The sequence below is a fragment of the Fusarium oxysporum genome, chromosome 14 (assembly GCF_000149955.1).
Source record: "Fusarium oxysporum f. sp. lycopersici 4287 chromosome 14, whole genome shotgun sequence".
Classification (NCBI taxonomy): Eukaryota; Fungi; Ascomycota; class Sordariomycetes; order Hypocreales; family Nectriaceae; genus Fusarium; species Fusarium oxysporum.
The window spans coordinates 919,265-939,011 of record NC_030999.1 but is presented as its reverse complement, the minus strand read 5'-3'; the positions used below and the strand labels follow the sequence as shown (position 1 = coordinate 939,011).

Genomic DNA, 19,747 nt, shown 5'->3' with positions numbered 1-19,747 from the left:
TAACTTTCTCTCCTGATTATACTTACTAATAATAATTATAAGTATTAATATAATACCTATTATATATAATATCCTATAGCCTAATTAGGGCTATTATATAACTAGTTATAATCTTATTAATATAATTAGACTTGTATTAAAATAAGCTAAGGGTAAAGATTATTATATATTATATATAATAGCTAAAGCTATTAAGATAAACTTCTTATTAAAAGGCAAATTAAGCCTAATTAAGATATTTATCTTTAAATATAGCCTAATTAGCTTAATTAGTTATATAAATTTAAATTACATAGGTAATATAATACCTTTAGCGATCCTGAAGGTCATTGCGAAAAGATTCTGCAGTCACTTTAAGTAGCGCGGTTAAGAAGGCTTGAGGTGTTTACTTGCTGTAGCGAGACGATAGTGAGCAGGCTACGAGCAGCGCCAGATTCTGTCAAGAACATCGCTCAGCAGTTATTCTCCGAGGAGTGTGAACATCTGAAAAAGCAATCAAGCGAAAGGCCCCTCGGCGATGGTGTACTGGCAAAGGAGTTATGGACGAAATGGATGTGCCGCACTCGTTGGCAGGAAACCTTTGGCCGAACACGCCACGACATACCAGTATTCGTGGCGTTCTCAGAAATGCCTTGGACGTCTGGTCAGCCTTCTTTTGCTAAGAGTTCATGACGAAAAAGTACTTCGTAGTTCGGTCAGAGACGAGTGCAAGCGGCCCTGGGGCCTGGATCGGTTAGAACGAAGCATCTGCATCTTACCGCAAAGGACCTCGACATTTGGGCCAAAAAAGGAGCATCATTGATGCCGTTCTTGTCGCAGTACCGGCCACTAACGTAGTATAAACTATGTTCTAGGATTCTTTGCTCCAGTAGGGTTACCAAGAGCCGCAGAGCAACTCCGACAGCATGTACAATCAAGATTACCCAGGTCTAGTCCCCGCATCCTTCATCTCGGTAATCTGCTCGGAGGCTTCAGACCGTTTCATGCACTATACTGTTGAGAAAGAGGAACAAAAATAGAGCAATGGCTGCTACACTGACTGCAGGTCACATTGTCGGAAACCACGTTTCCGGTTGTAATTCCTAAATTCATCTCCATGCCGTTTCCTTTTCTTCCCGGATACCTTAACAAGCTGGTTGTGTTTGAGGTTTGGATGAAGGGTGGCGCGGTCGAAGTCGATGAGCATGACGCGGCGGCGCTCGTCGTTCCAAAGCCGGTTGGCCTCGCGCTCGTCGCCGTGGTCGACGCCCTCGGCCCAGACGGCCTGCGACGAACGCTGCAATTCCGCCGCTAGGTCCGCCGCGCCAGCGCCAGCGGCCTCCGTGTTCGCCATCGTCTCCCCGCACCACGACATCAGCATCATGTGGGAGACCCTGGCCCCGCCAGGGAGTATGTAGCCCCGGTCTAGCCGCGCGAGTCCCAGGTGTACCGGTACCACCTCGCCCTGGATCCTGTCGAGCCGCGCGTAGATCTGGCTCTCGTGCTCCAGGCGGCGAAAATGCAGCAACAGCGTTCCCTTTCCCACAAACGTGTACCCGTACGGCGCCAGCTCCAGCTTGAAGAGGACGCCTGTCGCTCCCATCTTGCCCCAGCCGTCCAACGCCTCGCAGTCTCGATACGGGTTCTTGCGGAGCCGCTCGCCCACGAGGCGGGCGAAGTCATGGGCGTCGATGGGGTGCCGGGTGCCACCTTCAGCTGACCGATGCGAGAGCACGTTGGGGCAGTTGCTGTCAAGATCCAAGCCTCTCTTGAGGCCCAACAGGCAGGCCTGAGTGCAGTATTGCTTGACAGGTGCCGACTCGGACATCTCGGCATCCTCCTCCTCCTCTCCCCCCTCGGAGCTGCCGCTCGATGGGCCTTCTTTCCGTTTGCTGACGTCCGTCCTTGCCCGAGATCGGTATAGATCGCCGTCCGGCCCGTCGTCTTCTTCGTCCGCCTCGTCTCCACGAAGCACTGCCGTGGACCTGCAGGACGGCCTTGACCGCAACGAGACCTCTCGGCTGGCCGGTACCGCGCTAGACATGAACTCCGAGCCTTCCGTCGCTTGCGACGACGACGCCGAGGGCGAGTTCGTATCCTCCGCCCCTAAAAGACGCGCCGCATCGTCGTACGGCTCCCTCCATTTCTTCAGTGCTGCCTCAGCCTTCCGCAACGCCGCATCGAGTGAAGCTCCTTTGAGAGCTTCAGATCGGAGACTCAATAGGCAAAAGCTAGCCAGCTGAGCCGCTGCCGTATAGGACACCTTATCGTCGGCCCAATCCCCGTCTGACGCTTCGCCCACGTCCTCATCCGGCACACACGGATGGCAATACAGCGTCTGCGGGTTGGCTCGGTCGATATGAAGGAATAATAAAGACTCGCCGGCAGCAATGTAGCCATATGCAACCCCATACCTTACCATGTAGTCGAAGACCTGCGTCAGCGCCATGGCAACCAGTTCTTCCGCCCTGTCTTGTCCCCGAAGCTCGGCATCGCTCAGAGACTTGTTGCTGTTGATCCGCTCCATTACCTCCATAAACAAAGTCTCCTTCACAACGGCCGGCTTCAGGCGCTCTAACGCCACCTTGTGGGCTGCCTTGTAGTCATAGACGAACGCTAGGCTCTCATCTCCGCCCAAGCGTGTACGGACACCCGCTCCGTCAGGTTTCGTCGCCGGGGGCTTGACTCTCTGCTCGGACGCCACTCGCTTGTTCGGTCCGGTCCGCCGCCGTCGCTCCGGCCTTTCCTCGCTCAGGTCCTCCTCCCCAACCAGAACACCATCGCTCGGTTGCGTGAAATCCCGGATGTTGTTGCTGAATCGTAGTCCCATACACCGATATTCCTTGCACAGCTCCTCGTCGTCCCAGGCGGGACGCAGAATTTCCCAGACAGGATCTTCCACAGCAAGCTTCTCAAAATGATCGACAGCATTCTCGTTGCCTGCCCGTTTACGATGGATCGTCGATCCTAGATCTCTGGTCGTACTCTCTTGATGGAAGAGCCGCCTCTCCCCACAGACCCTCCTGATTACTTCAAAGTGATCTTGTCGCTGGGTGTTCGTGAAACTGGTCCAGGGACGAAGCCACTTAGGATAGTATTTACCCTCGACTTTCGTGAATCCCGTTGAGGACTTGGATTTGTCAGCGAGGGCAAGTTTCTTGTAGAGGTGGAAGTGGCAATTGTATAGATATTCTTCCAGTGTAGTCCTCTGGTTCTTGCGTCGCTCTGCCTCTTTCTCGCGCCTGAGCTCCTCTCTCTCGCGCCTGAGCTCCTCGTTCTCGCGCTGGAGCCACTCGATCTCTCGAAGATGGTCCGACATCGCGTGCGCCGTATGGGACGCCCAGAGCGTCTCGGCTTCGGGATGTGTGGTGTCGACTTCGGAGTTTTGAGAGATGACCCCGGGCTAGTTGCGGCCTCGAATATTAAGGACACTCCGAGGTACCCGCGTCTGCCGTTGTTTAACCGATTGATTTCCCAACAACAAACAACCCCGCCCTGGGCGGCCTCACGGAGGCAAGTCGGTTCGAATCCGGAGGAGGGAAACCGACTTCCGCGTCTCTCAGCCTTTTTCGGCGGAGTAGAGTAGTCTGTACGTCATTCAATAGGCCCGAGATTGGGAAAAAGTCAGGCCAACGTGTGAAGGGTGTCTGGTCGATGTGAAGGCGAATGAAATGGCTCTTGACCGTCAGCGATACACGCAATTCGGGTCAAGCTCGGCATGACCTAATTGCAGGTCCATGATTTACCGCATTTAGAATGTGTTCGCTTATCGATAAGGACTCCACTCTAGGGCGCCGCCTATATTGTGTCTACTTAGCATAGGACAAGGTATCGCTCACTGAGCAAAAGCCCGCTGCAAAACAGCACAGGAACAAGCCAATTCGAAGACAAAAATCTCCCATACAACGACTTCAAGAAGCATTTAAACGTGCGAAAGATCAACATCCAGGTTCCTACATGATGTGGTCTGAACAACAACAGCGTGTGGAATTTTTGAAACCAGATCACACGGGTGAATATCAGGTCGCAGGGGCTTTTTATTCCACCAACCGTGAAATGCATCCGACGCTCGCGTCCTGGACAGGTACAACAAACGGGATAGATGTCAAGGACGTCCCACAACTGGCAATAGGGTCTGAACCACAAGCACAGGTCGTCACGAACGAAGCAAGCGCGGTTGGCCTTGCAGCTGACAAAGAGAAATGACGCGATGGAGTCAAATCACGTTTCAAGGAAAACATCCGGTCGCGAAACGGCGAGTGGAGGCACGCCGATCTGGCATGGGGAAGACGGCGAGGTCCCATCAGTCACAGTCGCGTCCGGATATAGACGACTACGTTGCGGGTCGGTCTTGCTGATGTGTGGTCCTTTTAAACTTCCTCAGCCGGGGCCTCAAGTGCGGTGCTCGGACATGGACGATTGAAAAGATCAAGCCAGGCCTCATGCCCTCGTCACCTCCCCGCTTGACGACGCGCTCTATTAAATTTCTTGCAAATTCGCCACTCCTTCCCTATGTACATCCCGCATACATGTGTGGAAATTGAATAGAAAAGCTTTTGTGGCCTATATATGATGCTTCTTTGCTCCTCCCCTTCTTCGCACTTCATCGCGTTCCATACAGATACCTATACTTCGAATCAGGTGTCCCTAGACTTAGTATTCACCCAGATAACGTCAAAATTTAGCCTAAAGCATGGTGGCCGTTTCCTAGGAACAGATACAGGAGCTCTTTTTAGTACATCGAAGAAATACGACTAAACGATACTAGGCATTAGTTCCGGCTGTGCCAATCGTTACCAAGGCTCATATCGTGATTCACAAAAATATATCATTCACTTCTAGATTTGGTATGAATGAGGGGCATGACTAGTGCCCTGGAAGCAGCGCTCAGTTCACCTTGAGCGTCGCTGCTCGAAACGAAAGAATGTGATGCGGGTTTGGCTTGGAGGCACCCGCTGTCAGCGTTCTGCTAGGGCAGAAAATTTTTACAGGCCAAAATGGCAACAAAAGCAGCTGCTGGAAGAAAGGGATTCAGAGAGTTGACCTTTCTTCGTGACGAGTGTCTTCAACGACACTGAGCTTCGTGAGCTCTTGGCATCGCCTCCGGGCGCCATTTCCTATGTGTTATCTGCGACTTCTTTCCACCTCGACATTCCGGCCTCGGGCTGATTGATTCCTTTGGGGGCGATGACTACTAAACAAGGTTTAGCCGGAAAACACGTCCCCGCTTTCGCCAAATGGAGACAGACAAGCAAGCAAGCGACCGTTCCTCTCCCATCTTTGTTTTCGCGCGCACGCAACCACAATCATTCTTTCGCTGGCCCTCCATTACATCGCGCTCAGTCTCCTGAATTGTCAACGAACAGCATCAAGACTCGACCGATCAATACCCCCTTACCCAATACCAAATCAACAGCAAGAGGCAGGCATTCATCGATCGTCGGTTCCATCGACCAACATGCTGTTCGCGCGCTAGCATCTCGACATTAAAACAAAAAGCCCTGCCGCACCCTCGACGCCAACCACGGTAGCTTCAAGATCTGTTCCTTCATCGAGTTCCTGAAGAGACGCGCGAACTGGATCGTGAGGAACCTGATCGAACCCGTACTACACAACGTCTGGACCAAGCTTCAGAGTGACGTTATCACTATGCGGTAACGGTCATGGTAAACCGCTCTCATGCGATGGCCGACGTAGGTGGGATGGCCGGGACTCGAAAGCAAGACAACAGTCCCCCTTCCACGTATACGGACGGGATGAGAGTCTACTTCGCGACAGCCCACGACACAGGCTTATCTCATTCTCGACTTCATAATTGGCCAGCCCCTCGATCTACAAACGTTAGCGAACGATACGTCGATGCGACGAAAACACTTCTATACCTAGCTGATTGAGATGATAGCTCAGTTACCGAAGCTAGAGTTCAAGACGTCAGCCTCGCTGATGCCAGACCAAGATAGGGTACCAGTTGTCGATAAAGTCCTCTCCATCCCACCAAACCAACATCAAATCAACCGTAACGAAGCGAGGTCTCTACCGACATGTAACCCAGCAACTAGCCTCATCTTACATCGACCTTTTGCTTCGGGATCATTACTACCATGCTATTGACCAAACGTGGCTCCCAATCCTGCATTAAATGAACCATTTCCTTAAATCTCTTCCAGTTTCTGCTCAACAACTTCCAGAAAATCCGGTTCATTCGGCGAATCCGGCTGCAGCCACTTATCCTGCAAATGAATCTTGTCGTCAGACTGTCATTTACGTTTCCGCCCTCTTTCATCCATCCCCGCTGCCTTCGCCGATTCATGTAGTAAGTTACCTTGCATCGAAATGTCTCCTTGTCGGCTTTGGTCGGGATGGTTCCATCGCTGTCTCTTAGAGGGATCGCCCACCATTCCGTTGCCCGACTCACCGAGGTCGGTGTTGCAGGTAAATCAGTCCTTGCGGTAAGTGGTGTTGCCTTACCAGAGGTCATCATACTTGTGGAAGGCGAAATCACATCCAGGATGGGTCGATCAGCGGTCATATTTTCGATGCATGACATGTCGTAGTGATGGCGTAGGGCCTTTCGATCGATGGTTGTGTGTACTGAAGCCCTTTTGCCGTTAAATTCCGTCAAGGCATCATATGGAACAAAGACTCGGGTGCGGAGTGTATGAGGATGGATGGAGAAGAGTCGTACATCGAAAAACTCGTGAAGGTGCTTCATTAGCAGGATGCCATTCCTGGGGCTCCAGATTAAGCCTACGATTACTCGCCTCGAGAGAAAATTCCTCATCATCCGAGTCTCCGCTCATAACAGGATATACATGTTGATGGTGCTGAGTTATGATATGGCAAGCCTGGACACCAGGGCCAATTGGGGGGCCTGGGCACCATGGTTCTCTTCGCGTCGCGAGCGTCGCGTGGGCTGCCATTGGGGACACGCGTCATGAAGTTCCTTATGACAACTGTTAAAGTCCCGTTAACACCACCACTACACTTACTGCCATTTTGGCGCCCAAAATTCTCTGCCCTAGCGAAGCGCTAACAACGGGTGTGAAGGAAAAATAGTTATGTTCAAAGAAGGAAGAGGGGCAGTGTAGGGTAAACTTCCATTACTGCCGAGGTCATGGCCTATCGTGTCGTCACAATCGATAATTAGCCGGAACTACAGAGTACGAGGGAATTTGCCGCCGTCCATATCAATCGAGACAATTTGCTTTCCACATGCAAGCTAGGGTCATAGAATATTGGATAAAGTACTCGAATGCATGTTACTCAAAGGGTCGCTATTCAACGCACGACGGCTCGTGCCGACCCGCATACGCATTGTTTGAAGAGGCTAACCCCTCAGCGGGGAAATTTTCTTCTCCATTGCAGTTGAGCTTTACCTACGTTTGGGAAACCCTTGGGAGAATCATCCGGAACTGTTAAGACACATATGTTTAAGCGCCAATAAAAGTCATCATTATGCTGTTTGAATCGGCTGACCTGTTGAAGGTGATGCTGAACGTGACCAAGGGATGTGTCGTACGTGGCCATGCTGGAAACGTGCAAAGCTTTTGTGTCGTTAGCAGACTTGCATCACCCTTTCACAGACGTTGTTAGTGTCACGATGGGTATTGGGCACACACACCGTCATGTAGGGTAGCCAAGGCGTCGTGTATCACGGGTCATTGGCTGACATGACGTCACAGGTTGATAATGAACCAGTACTGCGGGGTATGAGGGAATTACTGAACGATCACATTGTCAATCAGATGCTCAAACTGATCACCTGTTTCTGGCCTAGATATGAAGGGCTTCTCCGCATCATAAGTGTCCGTAGTCAAAGGATGAACGTTCAAGACAACGCAGCTGCGTCCATAGGTCTTTACCAGGATTGGCCCTAGGGACTGCAGATATGAGACACACCCGCCAGCTCGTCCTAACCCTCAGTCGTACTACGCAGCGCGAAGCATCTCATTGGGAAGGATAGCATGGAGCACTGTTTGGAAATCATATGCGACGGTACCCTTGTCCTGATCGGCGTTAATCTGGTACCGCCGTGTTAGTTCTGTCTAAATACGCTTCCTGCTGAAAGATTCATGCGTGTAATGACGGACCTCGTGATATGTTTTCTCATTCTCTTCTTTTAGCTGACGGGCAATTGTCTTGCCTCGGTCTTCATAACCTTCTAGCCTCTTGCGTAGTGTCGATTCGTCGTCGTCGTCCCTTCCCGAACGCTCGGCACGACTTCGAAGTCGGCTCATACATACATCGGGAGGGGCCTCGAAGTTGATCACGCCAGACACAACCGGGAACTATAGATGGTGAGTGAGGATTGCCAACAAGCCATGGGATACATACGATTTCCCGGTAACCTGCCAATTGTGCAGAATCATACGGAAATCCATCTATCAGGACAAGATTGTTATCCCCAGAGGTGGCTGCGAGATACATAAGAGCAGTGATTAATTGGGGAGATGCTGGGGTGAGCAGGGTTCAAATCCACGACACTCCACGACACATTTGTGAATATGGCGTGGATATGGATGCTGACTAATAATTTCGATGTGGAATGGGTGGAAATGGATCCATTATGGAAATGGATCCATATTGTGGAATTCGTGGAATGGAAACCTACTTCGTCCAACAATGGTAATTAATGGGTCCCGCCCGCCCTCGGTGACGTCAATGTTTTTGTCATTGGTCCATTAAAATCCGCCGTTGCTTGACGCAAAGGCAACACACCCACCGACGTTCCTGTTTCTTGTTATGCTGGATATTCGTAGCCGAACCGATATACCTATAGACGCGCCTTGCCGTCTCTCTCCGTCAAGATCCAGCTTTTGTAGAGCTGAAAGAGCCGTTGATTGTCCTCTTCTGTTCGTTCTGGAACGGATGTGGTTGACTTGGTAGGATGGGGAGTGGCCATTTCGATTTGGGGTAGTAACGCGAGTAACAGTGAAGCCCCCAGAATGGACTCATTGTGTACGGAGGAAAATGGGGTGGCAAATCGATGTTGTGTTGTTGTGGGTGATAGAAAGTACTTAGGATATGCGGGATTTCACAAGGAAATCAAGGTATTTTCGAACCCCACCTAAAATATTCCACGATTTCCACATGTGGAACATGTGGAAGGGGCTTCGTGGCGTGGATATGGAAATGCTGAAGCCCACGTGGAATGGAATGGAATGGATATGGATCCACATTATGGATCCATATGTGGATTTCGTGGTATGGATTTGAACCCTGGGGGTGAGACCACACAGAACACTTTCGGCGTCCTTATGATAAGGTGATTTGTTATCGTTTCTTGCACTTCGAAGCAGCTCGCCAGCCGACACGTGTTTAATGTTCTTATATTGCTGTGCGACACTTGCGCATTGCGTTCCTTTACCAACACCCGGAGGCCCTGAATCCAGTCATATTAGTATGAGATACTGTAAGCCATAAGAGGAACCGCCCACCAATGACGAAGATACACTTCAGATGCTGTAGGTCAAACGATCTCCATGCTCTCACAGTGTCATGAGCCCGCTTTTTGAGTTCAGAATCGCGAATTAGGTCGGCATCTTGCTGGAAACGCTTGAAGTTCGACTTGGGGAACGCCTCCCGATAAGCATTTGCCTGTTGAAGGCGCTGAAACTTGTCGGCATCTTTGACAAGTTTTGCTGTGAGTGTTTTGTCGTCCCGATACTCGACGCATAGCTCACGAATTTCCTCACCCCTTTCGCGATGTAGGGAGCAAAACTCAGCGTAGGCGGCATCTTCCTCCAACTTTTTTTCCTCGGGCGTAATCTCATCCGGCGTTTTATCACCCGTTTTTACCTCGGCGTAATCGTGGCATCGAGCCATATCAGCGGCGCGTGCGGGACTAATCTATGAATTGCGAATAAGTAACTGTGTTAAAGCCGCACGTTCGAATCCTTACGTCTGCCCGACTACGCGCGAGTTCTGCAACAATATTCATCACACCATGCGTATGTTGGCCGACCGTTTCGCATTTTTCCAAGGGCACTCCACTCTTCAGCCAACCAGTTCGAGGAATCTTGTTCAGACGCTCGAGAACTTGACGGAGCTCGCTAGGTTCATTGTCAAAAGTCAAGTCCATCTTATAATGTCGCGGTGGTTAAGCAGAAAAAAGGATATGAGGTGATGTGAAAGCACTACCTGATTCATCTGCGGGGTAATGCTTGGGTTCGTTCTAATTCTCAAAGTTTTAACCGACTATTAGCCAACGAGACCCCGTCACATGGATCTATTGTTGATCAATAATTTGCCGAGTTGCATAGTTGCAGGATGACGTAAAATTTTTGTTATTGAAGACTTGATTTGCAACCCTGCTAACGCCATGAATGTAAGCCACACTAGCCGCACTGGCTCAGTTTGCCGCCACTGTCGTGCCCGGCGCAATCAAGATCCCCGCAATTCCTATGGTAGGACACAAAATCGTGATGTTGAAATAAGCTTTAAATACATAGTAGCCCTTTCTCCGGAACATGTATACCCGTACTCCCCATAATAACCCAGACTACAACAAAAGACATTTACGCAACCGATTTTGGTAGAGACTGACAACAGAAAAGGGAACATATAATATGAAAAGGAGAGACTGATAATTTCCATCACTTGCTTGGGACTTGAGGCACTTAGCATTCTGTAAATGTATTGTGAGTGCGAGATTGTGCCTCCTGGAAATGTTGAAGTGGAGCGTGAGCTTTGATGAATTTATGCAGGGGCATTCTGTCACGAGATCTGAAAGCTCTGGTCGAAAGACTACCGCGAAGGCTTTCCTCGTTCTGTGCTTGATACAATATGCGGGACGTAACATCTATAAATCTGTTACATCTAGCTGCTTTTCGTTTAATGAATTAACTCACCACTGGGCCGTAGTGTGGGAAACCTCTCGTCCATAGGGCCTAGCTCATGCAAGCGGTAGACCACTGCATCAGTGAGAAACAGCGCCTTTTTCATTAACATCTCTGGTGACATTGGGTGTCGCCATCGAGACAACTAAGTTCTTGAGCACAATGCTGGAAAATGGAGGGTCGATAACATACCTCGTTAGGATAAAGCTGCCAGTGCATCAGCCTCCACAAGTCCTTTTCGATAACCAAAAGCATGATATACAATGCCAACTGCAAAGTTTCTTTATCAGTCTCGGAGTTCTGCATTTGCTCGTCGATACTTTTAAGAATATGCATCTCCAACTTAACAGGCCAGTATTCGAGCCGGCAATCTAACTGATTTTGTAAAACACGTGAGGCAGGGCTTCCTTCAACCCGCCAGCCCATGATCAATAACTGTGTAGCCCCCAAAAGTAATAATGCTTGGTCGGTCAAGGTGGATTTACCATAGGGGCACACCCGCAGCAGAGACTCATTCCCGGGCTGGTTCCGGACGGCGTGAAGGCTGCAGTCATGGACATACGCCGAGAAAGCTATATGATCGCAATCGTATAGGGCTACTGCAGAGGTTTGCATCGCCTCCCAACTCGATTCGCACTTTTCTACCACCGTGATTTGATCAGGATCAGCCACCTGGAATTGGAATACTGGGACATCAATCTTCGGCCCTTCGGCAAAGTGATGGACCGAAATTTGCTCGACTTCGAACTTTCCCTCGGGCACTAAGCTTTGCCATAACAGTTTCTTTTTATAACTATCATCCTCCCCTTTATTCGTTAGCTAGAAGGCCCTGAACAACTGTGTATGAGGGACGAACATTTATCAAATATTACTGTGTTAGACAGGTTGGTATTGAGAGACGGGTTGCTGATTACCACATAGTTGCACTGAGCAACTTGAGGTTCCGTTACCGTAGTTGATGTCAGACAGAGTGTCGTTTCTGGAGATTGGAAGGCAACACACGAATGTGAATTATGGTCCAAGGGCCGCAACTGGGACTGGGACTGGTCAACTGCTAAGACATCGGAACCTAATAACTGATCAGTATACCTCGTTACTATGACCCTCAAATGGGGTAACAATGCATTATACTGTGACTTGATTGTGTATTCTCTTCGTTCTCCTCATTGTTTGGTCGCTTCGAGACTGGCGTGCTCTGTGCCGATATCAAGATATCATCGTTTTCGCCAGTGTCTGATCTCATCTCCTTTGGAGAACGATCAGTGACCTGGGGACCGACCTGCTCATCGCTCTCATCTCGGCCACGTTTCCTACTCTCCAGAACTGGTCCATTAGCTGATGGCAATGCTATATCATAATGTCTTCTTACCCGCTGCCCATTGGCAATTATGTTCCGAATACAAGAGCATTTCCTGCCGGATGTCCTTGGCTATTGGAATAAAAATAGAATCCAAGTTGTGGTGTCTGGAAAATGAGGGAAACAAGGATTTTATCGCCTCAAGTACGAAATCATCGATTTTTCTCCCGTTGTCATACGACAGTCCGACGAGAGCTGTAGCGTGATAACTAAGGCCTTTAAGGCCCTCAATGATGCGTTTTAGTTTCTGTTTGCCCTTCTGATCCCCACAAAGAAATTTCATGTATGCATGTAGATTTTTAACAAGAGACCTCTTCTTTTTTTTGTTGTCTTTGAGTGTCTTGTCCTCGTGGTAGTTTTTGAGTACTTCTATTGTCGTTGTCCAATCTCGAAGAATGGCAGCCTCCGTAGCCAACGAACGTGCTCGACTCGCGATTTCATCCAAGCTAAGCTTTTGGGCCGGATCACGAATCATATGGAGGACTCTGTCCAATGAATCCACGCAATTGGTACCGTGTTCTGACATGATAATGAGAATTTCCAAATTGAGATGTTATCCTATTGTGGAGTTTCAAGTTTAGAATTTCGCAACTTTGGAATTTCCAAAGTTGAGAAATTCCAAAGTTGAGAAATTCCAAAGTTGAGAAATTCTAAAGTGCGGAAATAGCTGAGGTGGGGGAGTGGAGTTGGGGTGGTGTGGAGCCGGGATGGTGTGGGGTTGAGAAATTCTAAAGTTGAGAAATTCTGAAGTTGAGAAATTCTGAAGTTGAGAAATTCTAAAGTTGAGAAATTCTGGGTCCCGGGCCGGGTTTTATTGTTCCGAAAATCGCTTGAGCGGGGATTAAACTAGCGACAGATCCCTGCTTCTGCGCCCCCCGCTAATCTTGGAACGTATCTCCAATCAGCCTAATGCCTACCTGGGACTAGCGCCATCTATAACGGACTTCAAGAACAAGTTTATTAAGTCGCTGGCCAGGAACTCCAGATGTTCTGCATGTGTGAAATATTTGTAGTAAGAACAAAGAGGAACAGGATAAGAAAAGACTAGAAGTGTATTGTATATAATCCAAGAGCCTCGTTTAAGCAAAGCACGTATACAGCAGCGTGAGCGACCTTTCGTGCGTTCTCTCAGACCCCTGCGAATACAAGGTACGCAATGCAGGTTCGAGAATGGGAAGTAGTTGCAGGGTACGAGAGAACGGAATGCAGCCATGGCTGGCTGGGATGGGGACGGTTTGGGATGATCCAACAGCCTCGTTTGAACAGAGCCGGGTTTGCTCGAGGGAGTGCGAATAGTATCTTCATGTCTGGCTATCGTAGCCTCACCGCTATGCAGGGGGCATGGCAGCCCTTTGAATACCGGTTGTCGAAAAGCAAAGTTGGTCGCATGTGGCTAGAAGTCTGAGCAAACATTGTTGTCTTGCCCTCAAGCACTTCCTCAAGCACTTCCTCAAGCACTTCCTCACTAAGCACCCTGATAACCTAGGTCTAGCCCAGCTACACCTATGCTATTAACAAATATCACCAATGAGCGCCCGACCCAAATTACTGTCACTGGCCCAGAGGACGCACATTTAGCTGTTGAGAGACAACCCGGGATCTGTGAATGGAACCATAAGAAACCGAAATCGGAATCAGACATAGGCAGGCATGTGCGCCAAGCTCATCATTTCAGTAGAGCCCGCAAGGCACAGGATGCAGAAATTTGCCCCCATTGCAAAAAATCGCATTCAAAAAAGAACCAGTGGAGATGCCGCCCGAAGACTGGAAAACAAGGAGAGCAATTCCCAGTTGATAGCCAACCTTTAAATGCAACGTATCCCTACAATACCCCCCAAGAATATAAAGAATGGAAAAAGGAGGCTCTGGAGCAGATTCTGCGCTGGCGAAGAAGCAATCACCCATGGTGAACAAACTGCCAAGAATCTTTATTCTCATCTGCTTGTCGCTTCACACCCCAACACAGATGAAAGCCAAGGCGATATAGAAATCCGTTTTTGCACCAGCGATGAGGATTGCGAAAAGGCTGTGATCGATAGCAAGTTTCCAATCATCGCTGAAAATCAGCAGCCTCTTCAATGGAAATCAGACGAACTACCTATCAAAGAAACATTCGATCAGTGGAGACATGATGAAGATCTCATGGTATATGTGCAGCCCTCAAGCCGTCCTAGACTAAAAGAATCCTACGAAAAGCGCACGATAAGGGAGGTTGCTGAGAAATTTCTAACCGACGGGACGCCCAAGGACCCATGGAATTTGCTGAAGAACATTGAGCTGCGGATGGACAAGAGCAACAATAAGAAGTTCAAAGCGCGAATTGCCATTGGTACAGGCCAGGAGTCAACCTATTGGAAGCGACTACGGTCAAAAGTCTTGTTGTAATGGTGTACGAGATGGCATCAGAAGAGGCTCATGAACAATTGGTGCTGAACGTTCTTGTCTCTTGTATCTGTGTTCAGCAGATGACTTTTTGATAATACTCAGTGCATGTAGTACCTGGCAACGAATTGATTCAGCTACATGAACGTACTAGTATAGATACATGTTCTTATTTGGGAGAGCGAGAAGCTATTTCGCGCGATTATATATGCGCCGAAACAAATCTCCAACTTGAAGAAAACATACAAAGCGATTGCGTAGATCCAGAAGACGGAGTATCGAGTCAGGAGAATATTGGTTCTTTTGTACCGTCTGCAATCACGTTAGATGGTTTCTTATAATACTTGTTGATATACTTGCCGGCAGAAAAGATCCAATAAGACTTGAAAGGCGATTTCTTTCTGACGTTCACCGAGTGTCGTCAACTGTGAATGATTATAAGATCAATGTAAAAGTCAGAACAGGCTTGCCCACCTCATTATTGAAATTACTCCCAACCTCGTAGTCACTTGCTTCGGTATAAATATCACTTGTATCTTCGTCTAGACTCCCGACAAGGCCTACTTTTTCGAACAAATTTATAAAGATCATGATAGGATGCTACGTCAGTATGAGACGATTCCCATGTCTAATACATCAAGAAAGTAAGATAGATTCCGGGAGGAGGTAGCCACAGTTTTTTTTATTAAAAAAAAAGCCGCTCTGTCAGAGGATCTTGGAAGGGGAAAAGCATCCAAGATTGTGCTAAACGTGGAATTGATATGATGGCCAGATTCATGTCCATCTCGCGTGGGGTTTACACCAACGTCTGAGATGTTGCTCAATCGAAATCGGCTAGTGCGTTTCGTCTACATGGTTGTTATCGTGGTGGACGCGTGCTAATGGCAATTGCCCGCTAGCGAAAGATGTCAGGGACCAGCGGGGATGATCGGCCGTTACTCTTGAGATGACACTGTATACATGACGACCTGGAGGCAACACTATGCCGCTAACAGCCCCGTGCGCCAACCTTGTTCAGCATCCTGGTTCCGTATTGTAGAAGACGGTCCACACAAATAGGGTGTGGCGAGATACGATCAAAGACCCCTGTTGCGCGGGTCCAAGCTTGGAGCTGAAATGGCATTCGAGGCACGAACGGCACATCCCACGCTTTTGTGGGTCCTGAAACGTCACCTTGCCTTATGGGGCAGAAGTGCGCGAGGTTGGATTTCGGACAAGCAACCAACAGCGCACGGTCATGCTACATTCCATGGGTGCAGAGAGGAAAATCAAGATCATGCCCTTGATAACCATGATGTACGTAATTTCTGCAAGCGAGGGGTCAATCTCGTCCCTCCGGTCTTCCGGGTTTGATGCAGAGCAGGGACTGACTTAAAATGCTGTGCAACCCGACAAGGCAGCCTGGTGGTTCGCCATGACGCAGCCCCTCTCCAAATTCCACAAGTTCTCAGCCTGATTTCGAAATGAGTACTCTTTCACTTTCAGCCGGTACTGTCCATCATAGTTCTTCCCTTCCTCCTCCAAGCTCTTCTCGGCATTGCCCTCCTTGACCTGTCTAACGTTTGTCATCACGAACTAGAGCCCTGTCCTCCTGTCCAAGACTATCACCAACAGCAACAACAGCCTCAACTCCCACCACAGCAGCAGCACCCTCAGCAGCAGCACCCACACCCACCTCCGTCGCCGGCGCATCCAGCGCATCACCCATACCCGCCTTACGGTCCAAGAGATCCTCCCATAAAAGGGAGACCTGCCGAGGATGGATGTCGACCCAACTCGAGAGGCCATGCGTCCGAAGGGATGTCGTCAACACCACATCACCCGCCGACCTCGCTCCCACCACCACCTCCTCCTGGCGCATATCCGGATAATCCACCGCGACAGATGAATTATGAAGGCGCGCCTTCTATGCCCCCAACACTGGGTGGCTATCGTGCGCCCAGCTTCCTACCGCCTACTTCCGTACCCCATCAGACGCCCTATGAGCAACATGGAGGTTATCCTTCAATTCCTCACGAACGCTTCTATAGTGTCTATTCGTCGTCTGGCCCGGCTAAGAAGAAGAACAATCGAGCTTCTCAGGTATAAGCCTCTTGAGAATTGGAAGAGCGCAAGTTCTAACTGGAGGCAGGCATGCGACAGCTGTCGGCATCTGAAGGCCAAGTGCGATGAGATGAAACCATGCAGAACTTGCAAGGAAAAGCGAGTTGAATGCAAATACCGCGACCCGGTGCCCAAGGCGTAGGTTTCGTGAAAATTCTCATTGACTTGGAAGCAAAAACTAAGGATGCTAAACAGGACGGATAAGGCTCAAGCCGACATTCTAGAAGGCCTCGGCTCTGTTCAGACGTCGCTTAACTCGATCATGACACACCTGGGGCGATTTGATCAGAGATTGATCAAGATGGAATCCCTCTTGCCCAAGCATATTGCGACATCATCTCTCAAGACGGAATCTTCAGTGGAGGGCGAGTACAAGAGTGCGCCAGCATCGCCTTACGATAATGACGCCCATCGCGATCATCCGTCCTCAGAGCCCATGCCATTACGTATGATGGCCGAGGATGACATGGAGATTGAACCTGGCCCACCCGTGCCCCCTGGAGAGCCCGCGATTCCAATCAACCATACGACTTTGGCAGGCCTGCTGTTGGAATGGCCTTCGATTCGTGAGCTTACCAAACACCATGTTGAGCGCGAAGGTATTCGATACATCAGCGAATATCCCATCAGTCAAGAACAGAACAGAGGCGTTCTGATCCTTTATGGCCGAGGTGAAGATTCTCACCCATCGCGAAGTGTTCGAGAACCGACCGACCATGGTAACTTGGACATGGCGGACGATTCATCCAATATGGTTTCCTCTTCGCCAGCAGATGATTGGGGCCAGCTTGGTGGACTGAGCCCTCCAGATCAGGTGGAATACAAGGGAGACGTTTCGGTCGAAAGCAACCCCGATTTCTCTGAGCCGAAGGTGTGGACATACGTGGAGAGTTTCAAGGGAAACATTCTCAACATGCACCCTATCATTCAGCCCAAGCTTTTGGACTATTGGGTCAGACACTTCCTGGATAATCTTCCAGCATTGCATCCTCATCCGGCAACGTCACAAACCCCCAAGTCCAACTTTGTCGTAGCAGGAGGCTCGCAGACGTCCCAGGCTGCAGGCTCAAAGAGAAAGCGATCGCCAGAGCCGGATGGCTCCGAGCCACCAATACCTGCGTCATCGCGCACTGCTCGACCAGGTCGATCCATCCATACTGCCCTGGTTCTCACAGTTCTGGCTTTGGGTAAAGTGTGTCTTCACCGCGATAATGTGCCCGATGTCGTCCATCCTACAGAGCCTCCTTCTCATGACAGCCCAGTCATTCGCAATGGAGCCATCCCTCCAAGGGCCAATCGATGCTCTGGCCCGGCATATTCATCGCACTCGCACTCGCACTCATCAGGTCTGCCCTCACCAAAGGCGGAAGCGGGCGAGAACCCTGACAACTGCCCATCAATCCGTGGCGTGGGTGCTTCCGGCGCTGGTCACATTCCCAAGAAAAACTGCGAGGTGATTCCTGGCTTAGAGTACTTTGCATATGCTACGGATATCCTTGGCAACCACACTGGCGCTTACAACAACATGAAGAATGTGTACGCCAACATCTTTGCTGGGTTATATCTTGGCCAGCTGGGTAGACCAATGGAGAGTTTTGCTTTCATTTACATGGCCAGCCACAAGCTGCAGGCCATTATGCGACCGTAAGTGTTAAGGCCTTCAATAAAACACAGGTGGTGAGTGACTAACAAGATGCCAGGAGCTTGGACAAAATGAGACGAATCAAGCGAAATAGCGAGCTCATTCAGGAAACCGAGTACAACCAACTTGCTCTCACATTCTGGACTTGCCTGCAGTTAGAAAGTGATCTTATTGCGGAGCTTCAACTCCCTCCATCGGGGCTGCTCTCGTACGAAGATGACATGCCGCACCCCAACATGAGTCTCTTGCAAGGTTTCGACCAGCGTATCCTGGACAGCTACCCAGGACAGCTATATCTGCGAACTCATCTCAACAGAATCCACCGAATGTTCTACGCCCCTGAGGATCCGGCTAAACCAGGCAAGGATAAGTTCCGAAATGTGGGCGTTGTTTCTGATGCTGTCTCGGGCATGCATTGGGTCGCTCCTAGTTTCGCATTCAGAGAGGATGATCCACCCGCAGACGATATTCTGGCTGCAAGACTGCGGGCAAAGTACTGGGGAGCTCAGGTTATCACTTACCGCCCATTTATCAGACAAATTCTGCAGTTCTCGCACTCCCTCAAGAACCATGCATCAAGCCCCAACTTTCCCAGCGTCAGCTCCGAGTTTCGACAGGATATCACTGCACCTGCCATTCACCCCAAAGCCAGAACGCATGGCGATATCGATCCTCAAGTTGTCGAGTTGGCCAAAAAGGGCATCAAGGCGCTTATCGAGAGCACCCGTGCCTTCCATGGTCTCGGAGACAAGAGGCCGATTATCACCAATGTTTTCGGCACAGCTCACGCGTATGTCCTCCCTCCTACGAACTGCCTGCACCTCAAACTGACCACGTTCTAGGCAATGGGGCAACCTCTTAATCTTATCAGCTGCATTCCGTAACCCAATCCTTCGCACTTACGTGGATGAAGAACTCCTCCGAACACTGTTCCACAAGACGATCCAGTTCTTGCGACAGTCGGCAACAGCAACGAGCGCACTTCGAACGGACATGCATATTCTCGAAGGCCTGCAGAAAGATCTTTTTAGCTATGATCCTCGGACCAACTCGAGCTTCTCGATCGGCACAAGTGCACCTGGCTGCCATACTCCAAGGCCTGTTTCCATGGCTGCGCCGCTTCAGATGCCTCATTCAACGGGCGATCAAGGATATCCACGATCCATGCCTCACCATTTACAGATGAACTCATCGTACCGGCAGTGATAGGGTCGAAGATATTTCCCGCCGGGACTTGGAGATCAGTCCTGATGACTCTCATTATCATCTTATCATAATCATCATCATGACATGGCGTTTTGGAAATGATTCAATAGACTACGAAGGAGTGCCATTGCTCAGAATGAAGGGTGTCTTCTATTCCCACCGAATTTGGAACGGATCAAGGGGTAATCACATGGCACTTGCTATTTTTATTCCCCTTCTAATCAAGGTAATTTCACGCTA

The 19,747-nt window shown here is 49.6% G+C and overlaps 6 protein-coding genes across 9 annotated transcripts; 2 read left to right on the top strand and 4 right to left on the bottom strand.

Moving 5' to 3' along the window:
- Positions 1-362: 362 nt before the first annotated feature.
- On the bottom strand, positions 363-3,298 carry FOXG_14281 (uncharacterized protein; the record flags this gene model as incomplete). The annotated part of the gene is made up of 1 exon (XM_018394350.1): positions 363-3,298. The coding sequence occupies one exon, from the start codon at positions 3,296-3,298 to the stop codon at positions 1,031-1,033; it is 2,268 nt and encodes a 755-aa protein (XP_018254012.1). The 3' UTR covers positions 363-1,030.
- Positions 3,299-5,011: 1,713 nt separating this feature from the next.
- On the bottom strand, positions 5,012-7,305 carry FOXG_21547 (uncharacterized protein). Of its 3 annotated transcripts, XM_018401895.1 has the most exons (3): positions 6,731-7,305; positions 5,862-6,673; positions 5,012-5,811 (listed from the first exon to the last, which is right to left on the bottom strand). In XM_018401895.1, the coding sequence occupies exons 1-2, from the start codon at positions 6,761-6,763 to the stop codon at positions 6,041-6,043; spliced, it is 666 nt and encodes a 221-aa protein (XP_018254011.1). In that variant the 5' UTR covers positions 6,764-7,305; the 3' UTR covers positions 5,012-5,811; positions 5,862-6,040. The 3 variants fall into 3 exon arrangements, with proteins under 3 accessions (XP_018254011.1, XP_018254009.1, XP_018254010.1); XM_018401893.1 differs by having other exon boundaries at positions 5,862-7,305; XM_018401894.1 differs by having other exon boundaries at positions 5,012-6,673.
- A 602-nt stretch (positions 7,306-7,907) lies between these two features.
- FOXG_14280 (uncharacterized protein) lies at positions 7,908-10,166 on the bottom strand (the record flags this gene model as incomplete). Its single annotated transcript, XM_018394349.1, has 6 exons — positions 9,881-10,166; positions 9,417-9,828; positions 9,347-9,361; positions 8,314-8,393; positions 8,070-8,267; positions 7,908-8,000 (listed from the first exon to the last, which is right to left on the bottom strand). The coding sequence occupies exons 1-6, from the start codon at positions 10,058-10,060 to the stop codon at positions 7,908-7,910; spliced, it is 978 nt and encodes a 325-aa protein (XP_018254008.1). The 5' UTR covers positions 10,061-10,166.
- Positions 10,167-10,227: 61 nt separating this feature from the next.
- Positions 10,228-12,937, bottom strand: FOXG_21546 (uncharacterized protein). 2 transcript variants are annotated; one of them, XM_018401891.1, is made up of 6 exons: positions 12,187-12,937; positions 11,949-12,140; positions 11,674-11,886; positions 11,010-11,623; positions 10,830-10,962; positions 10,228-10,780 (listed from the first exon to the last, which is right to left on the bottom strand). In XM_018401891.1, the coding sequence occupies exons 1-6, from the start codon at positions 12,698-12,700 to the stop codon at positions 10,599-10,601; spliced, it is 1,848 nt and encodes a 615-aa protein (XP_018254006.1). In that variant the 5' UTR covers positions 12,701-12,937; the 3' UTR covers positions 10,228-10,598. The 2 variants fall into 2 exon arrangements, with proteins under 2 accessions (XP_018254006.1, XP_018254007.1); XM_018401892.1 differs by having other exon boundaries at positions 10,228-10,962.
- A 1,046-nt stretch (positions 12,938-13,983) lies between these two features.
- On the top strand, positions 13,984-14,559 carry FOXG_14279 (uncharacterized protein; the record flags this gene model as incomplete). The annotated part of the gene is made up of 1 exon (XM_018394348.1): positions 13,984-14,559. The coding sequence occupies one exon, from the start codon at positions 13,984-13,986 to the stop codon at positions 14,557-14,559; it is 576 nt and encodes a 191-aa protein (XP_018254005.1).
- Positions 14,560-16,546: 1,987 nt separating this feature from the next.
- Positions 16,547-19,507, top strand: FOXG_14277 (uncharacterized protein; the record flags this gene model as incomplete). The annotated part of the gene is made up of 4 exons (XM_018394347.1): positions 16,547-16,797; positions 16,855-18,303; positions 18,360-19,091; positions 19,144-19,507. 4 exons carry the CDS (start codon positions 16,547-16,549, stop codon positions 19,505-19,507), a joined length of 2,796 nt encoding a protein of 931 aa, XP_018254004.1.
- Between the last annotated feature and the right edge of the window lie 240 nt (positions 19,508-19,747).

Excerpts from the sequence above, each read along its gene's own strand:
- FOXG_21547 (XM_018401893.1), bottom strand. The coding sequence starts at position 6,763 with ATGATGAGGAATTTTCTCTCGAGGCGAGTAATCGTAGGCTTAATCTGG.
- FOXG_21546 (XM_018401891.1), bottom strand. The coding sequence starts at position 12,700 with ATGTCAGAACACGGTACCAATTGCGTGGATTCATTGGACAGAGTCCTC. Across the intron at positions 11,887-11,948 it reads GAATACACAATCAAGTCACA|GTTCCGATGTCTTAGCAGTT; the intron begins GTATAATGCATT and ends ATCAGTTATTAG. Across the intron at positions 10,963-11,009 it reads GGCAGCTTTATCCTAACGAG|TTGTCTCGATGGCGACACCC; the intron begins GTATGTTATCGA and ends TCAAGAACTTAG.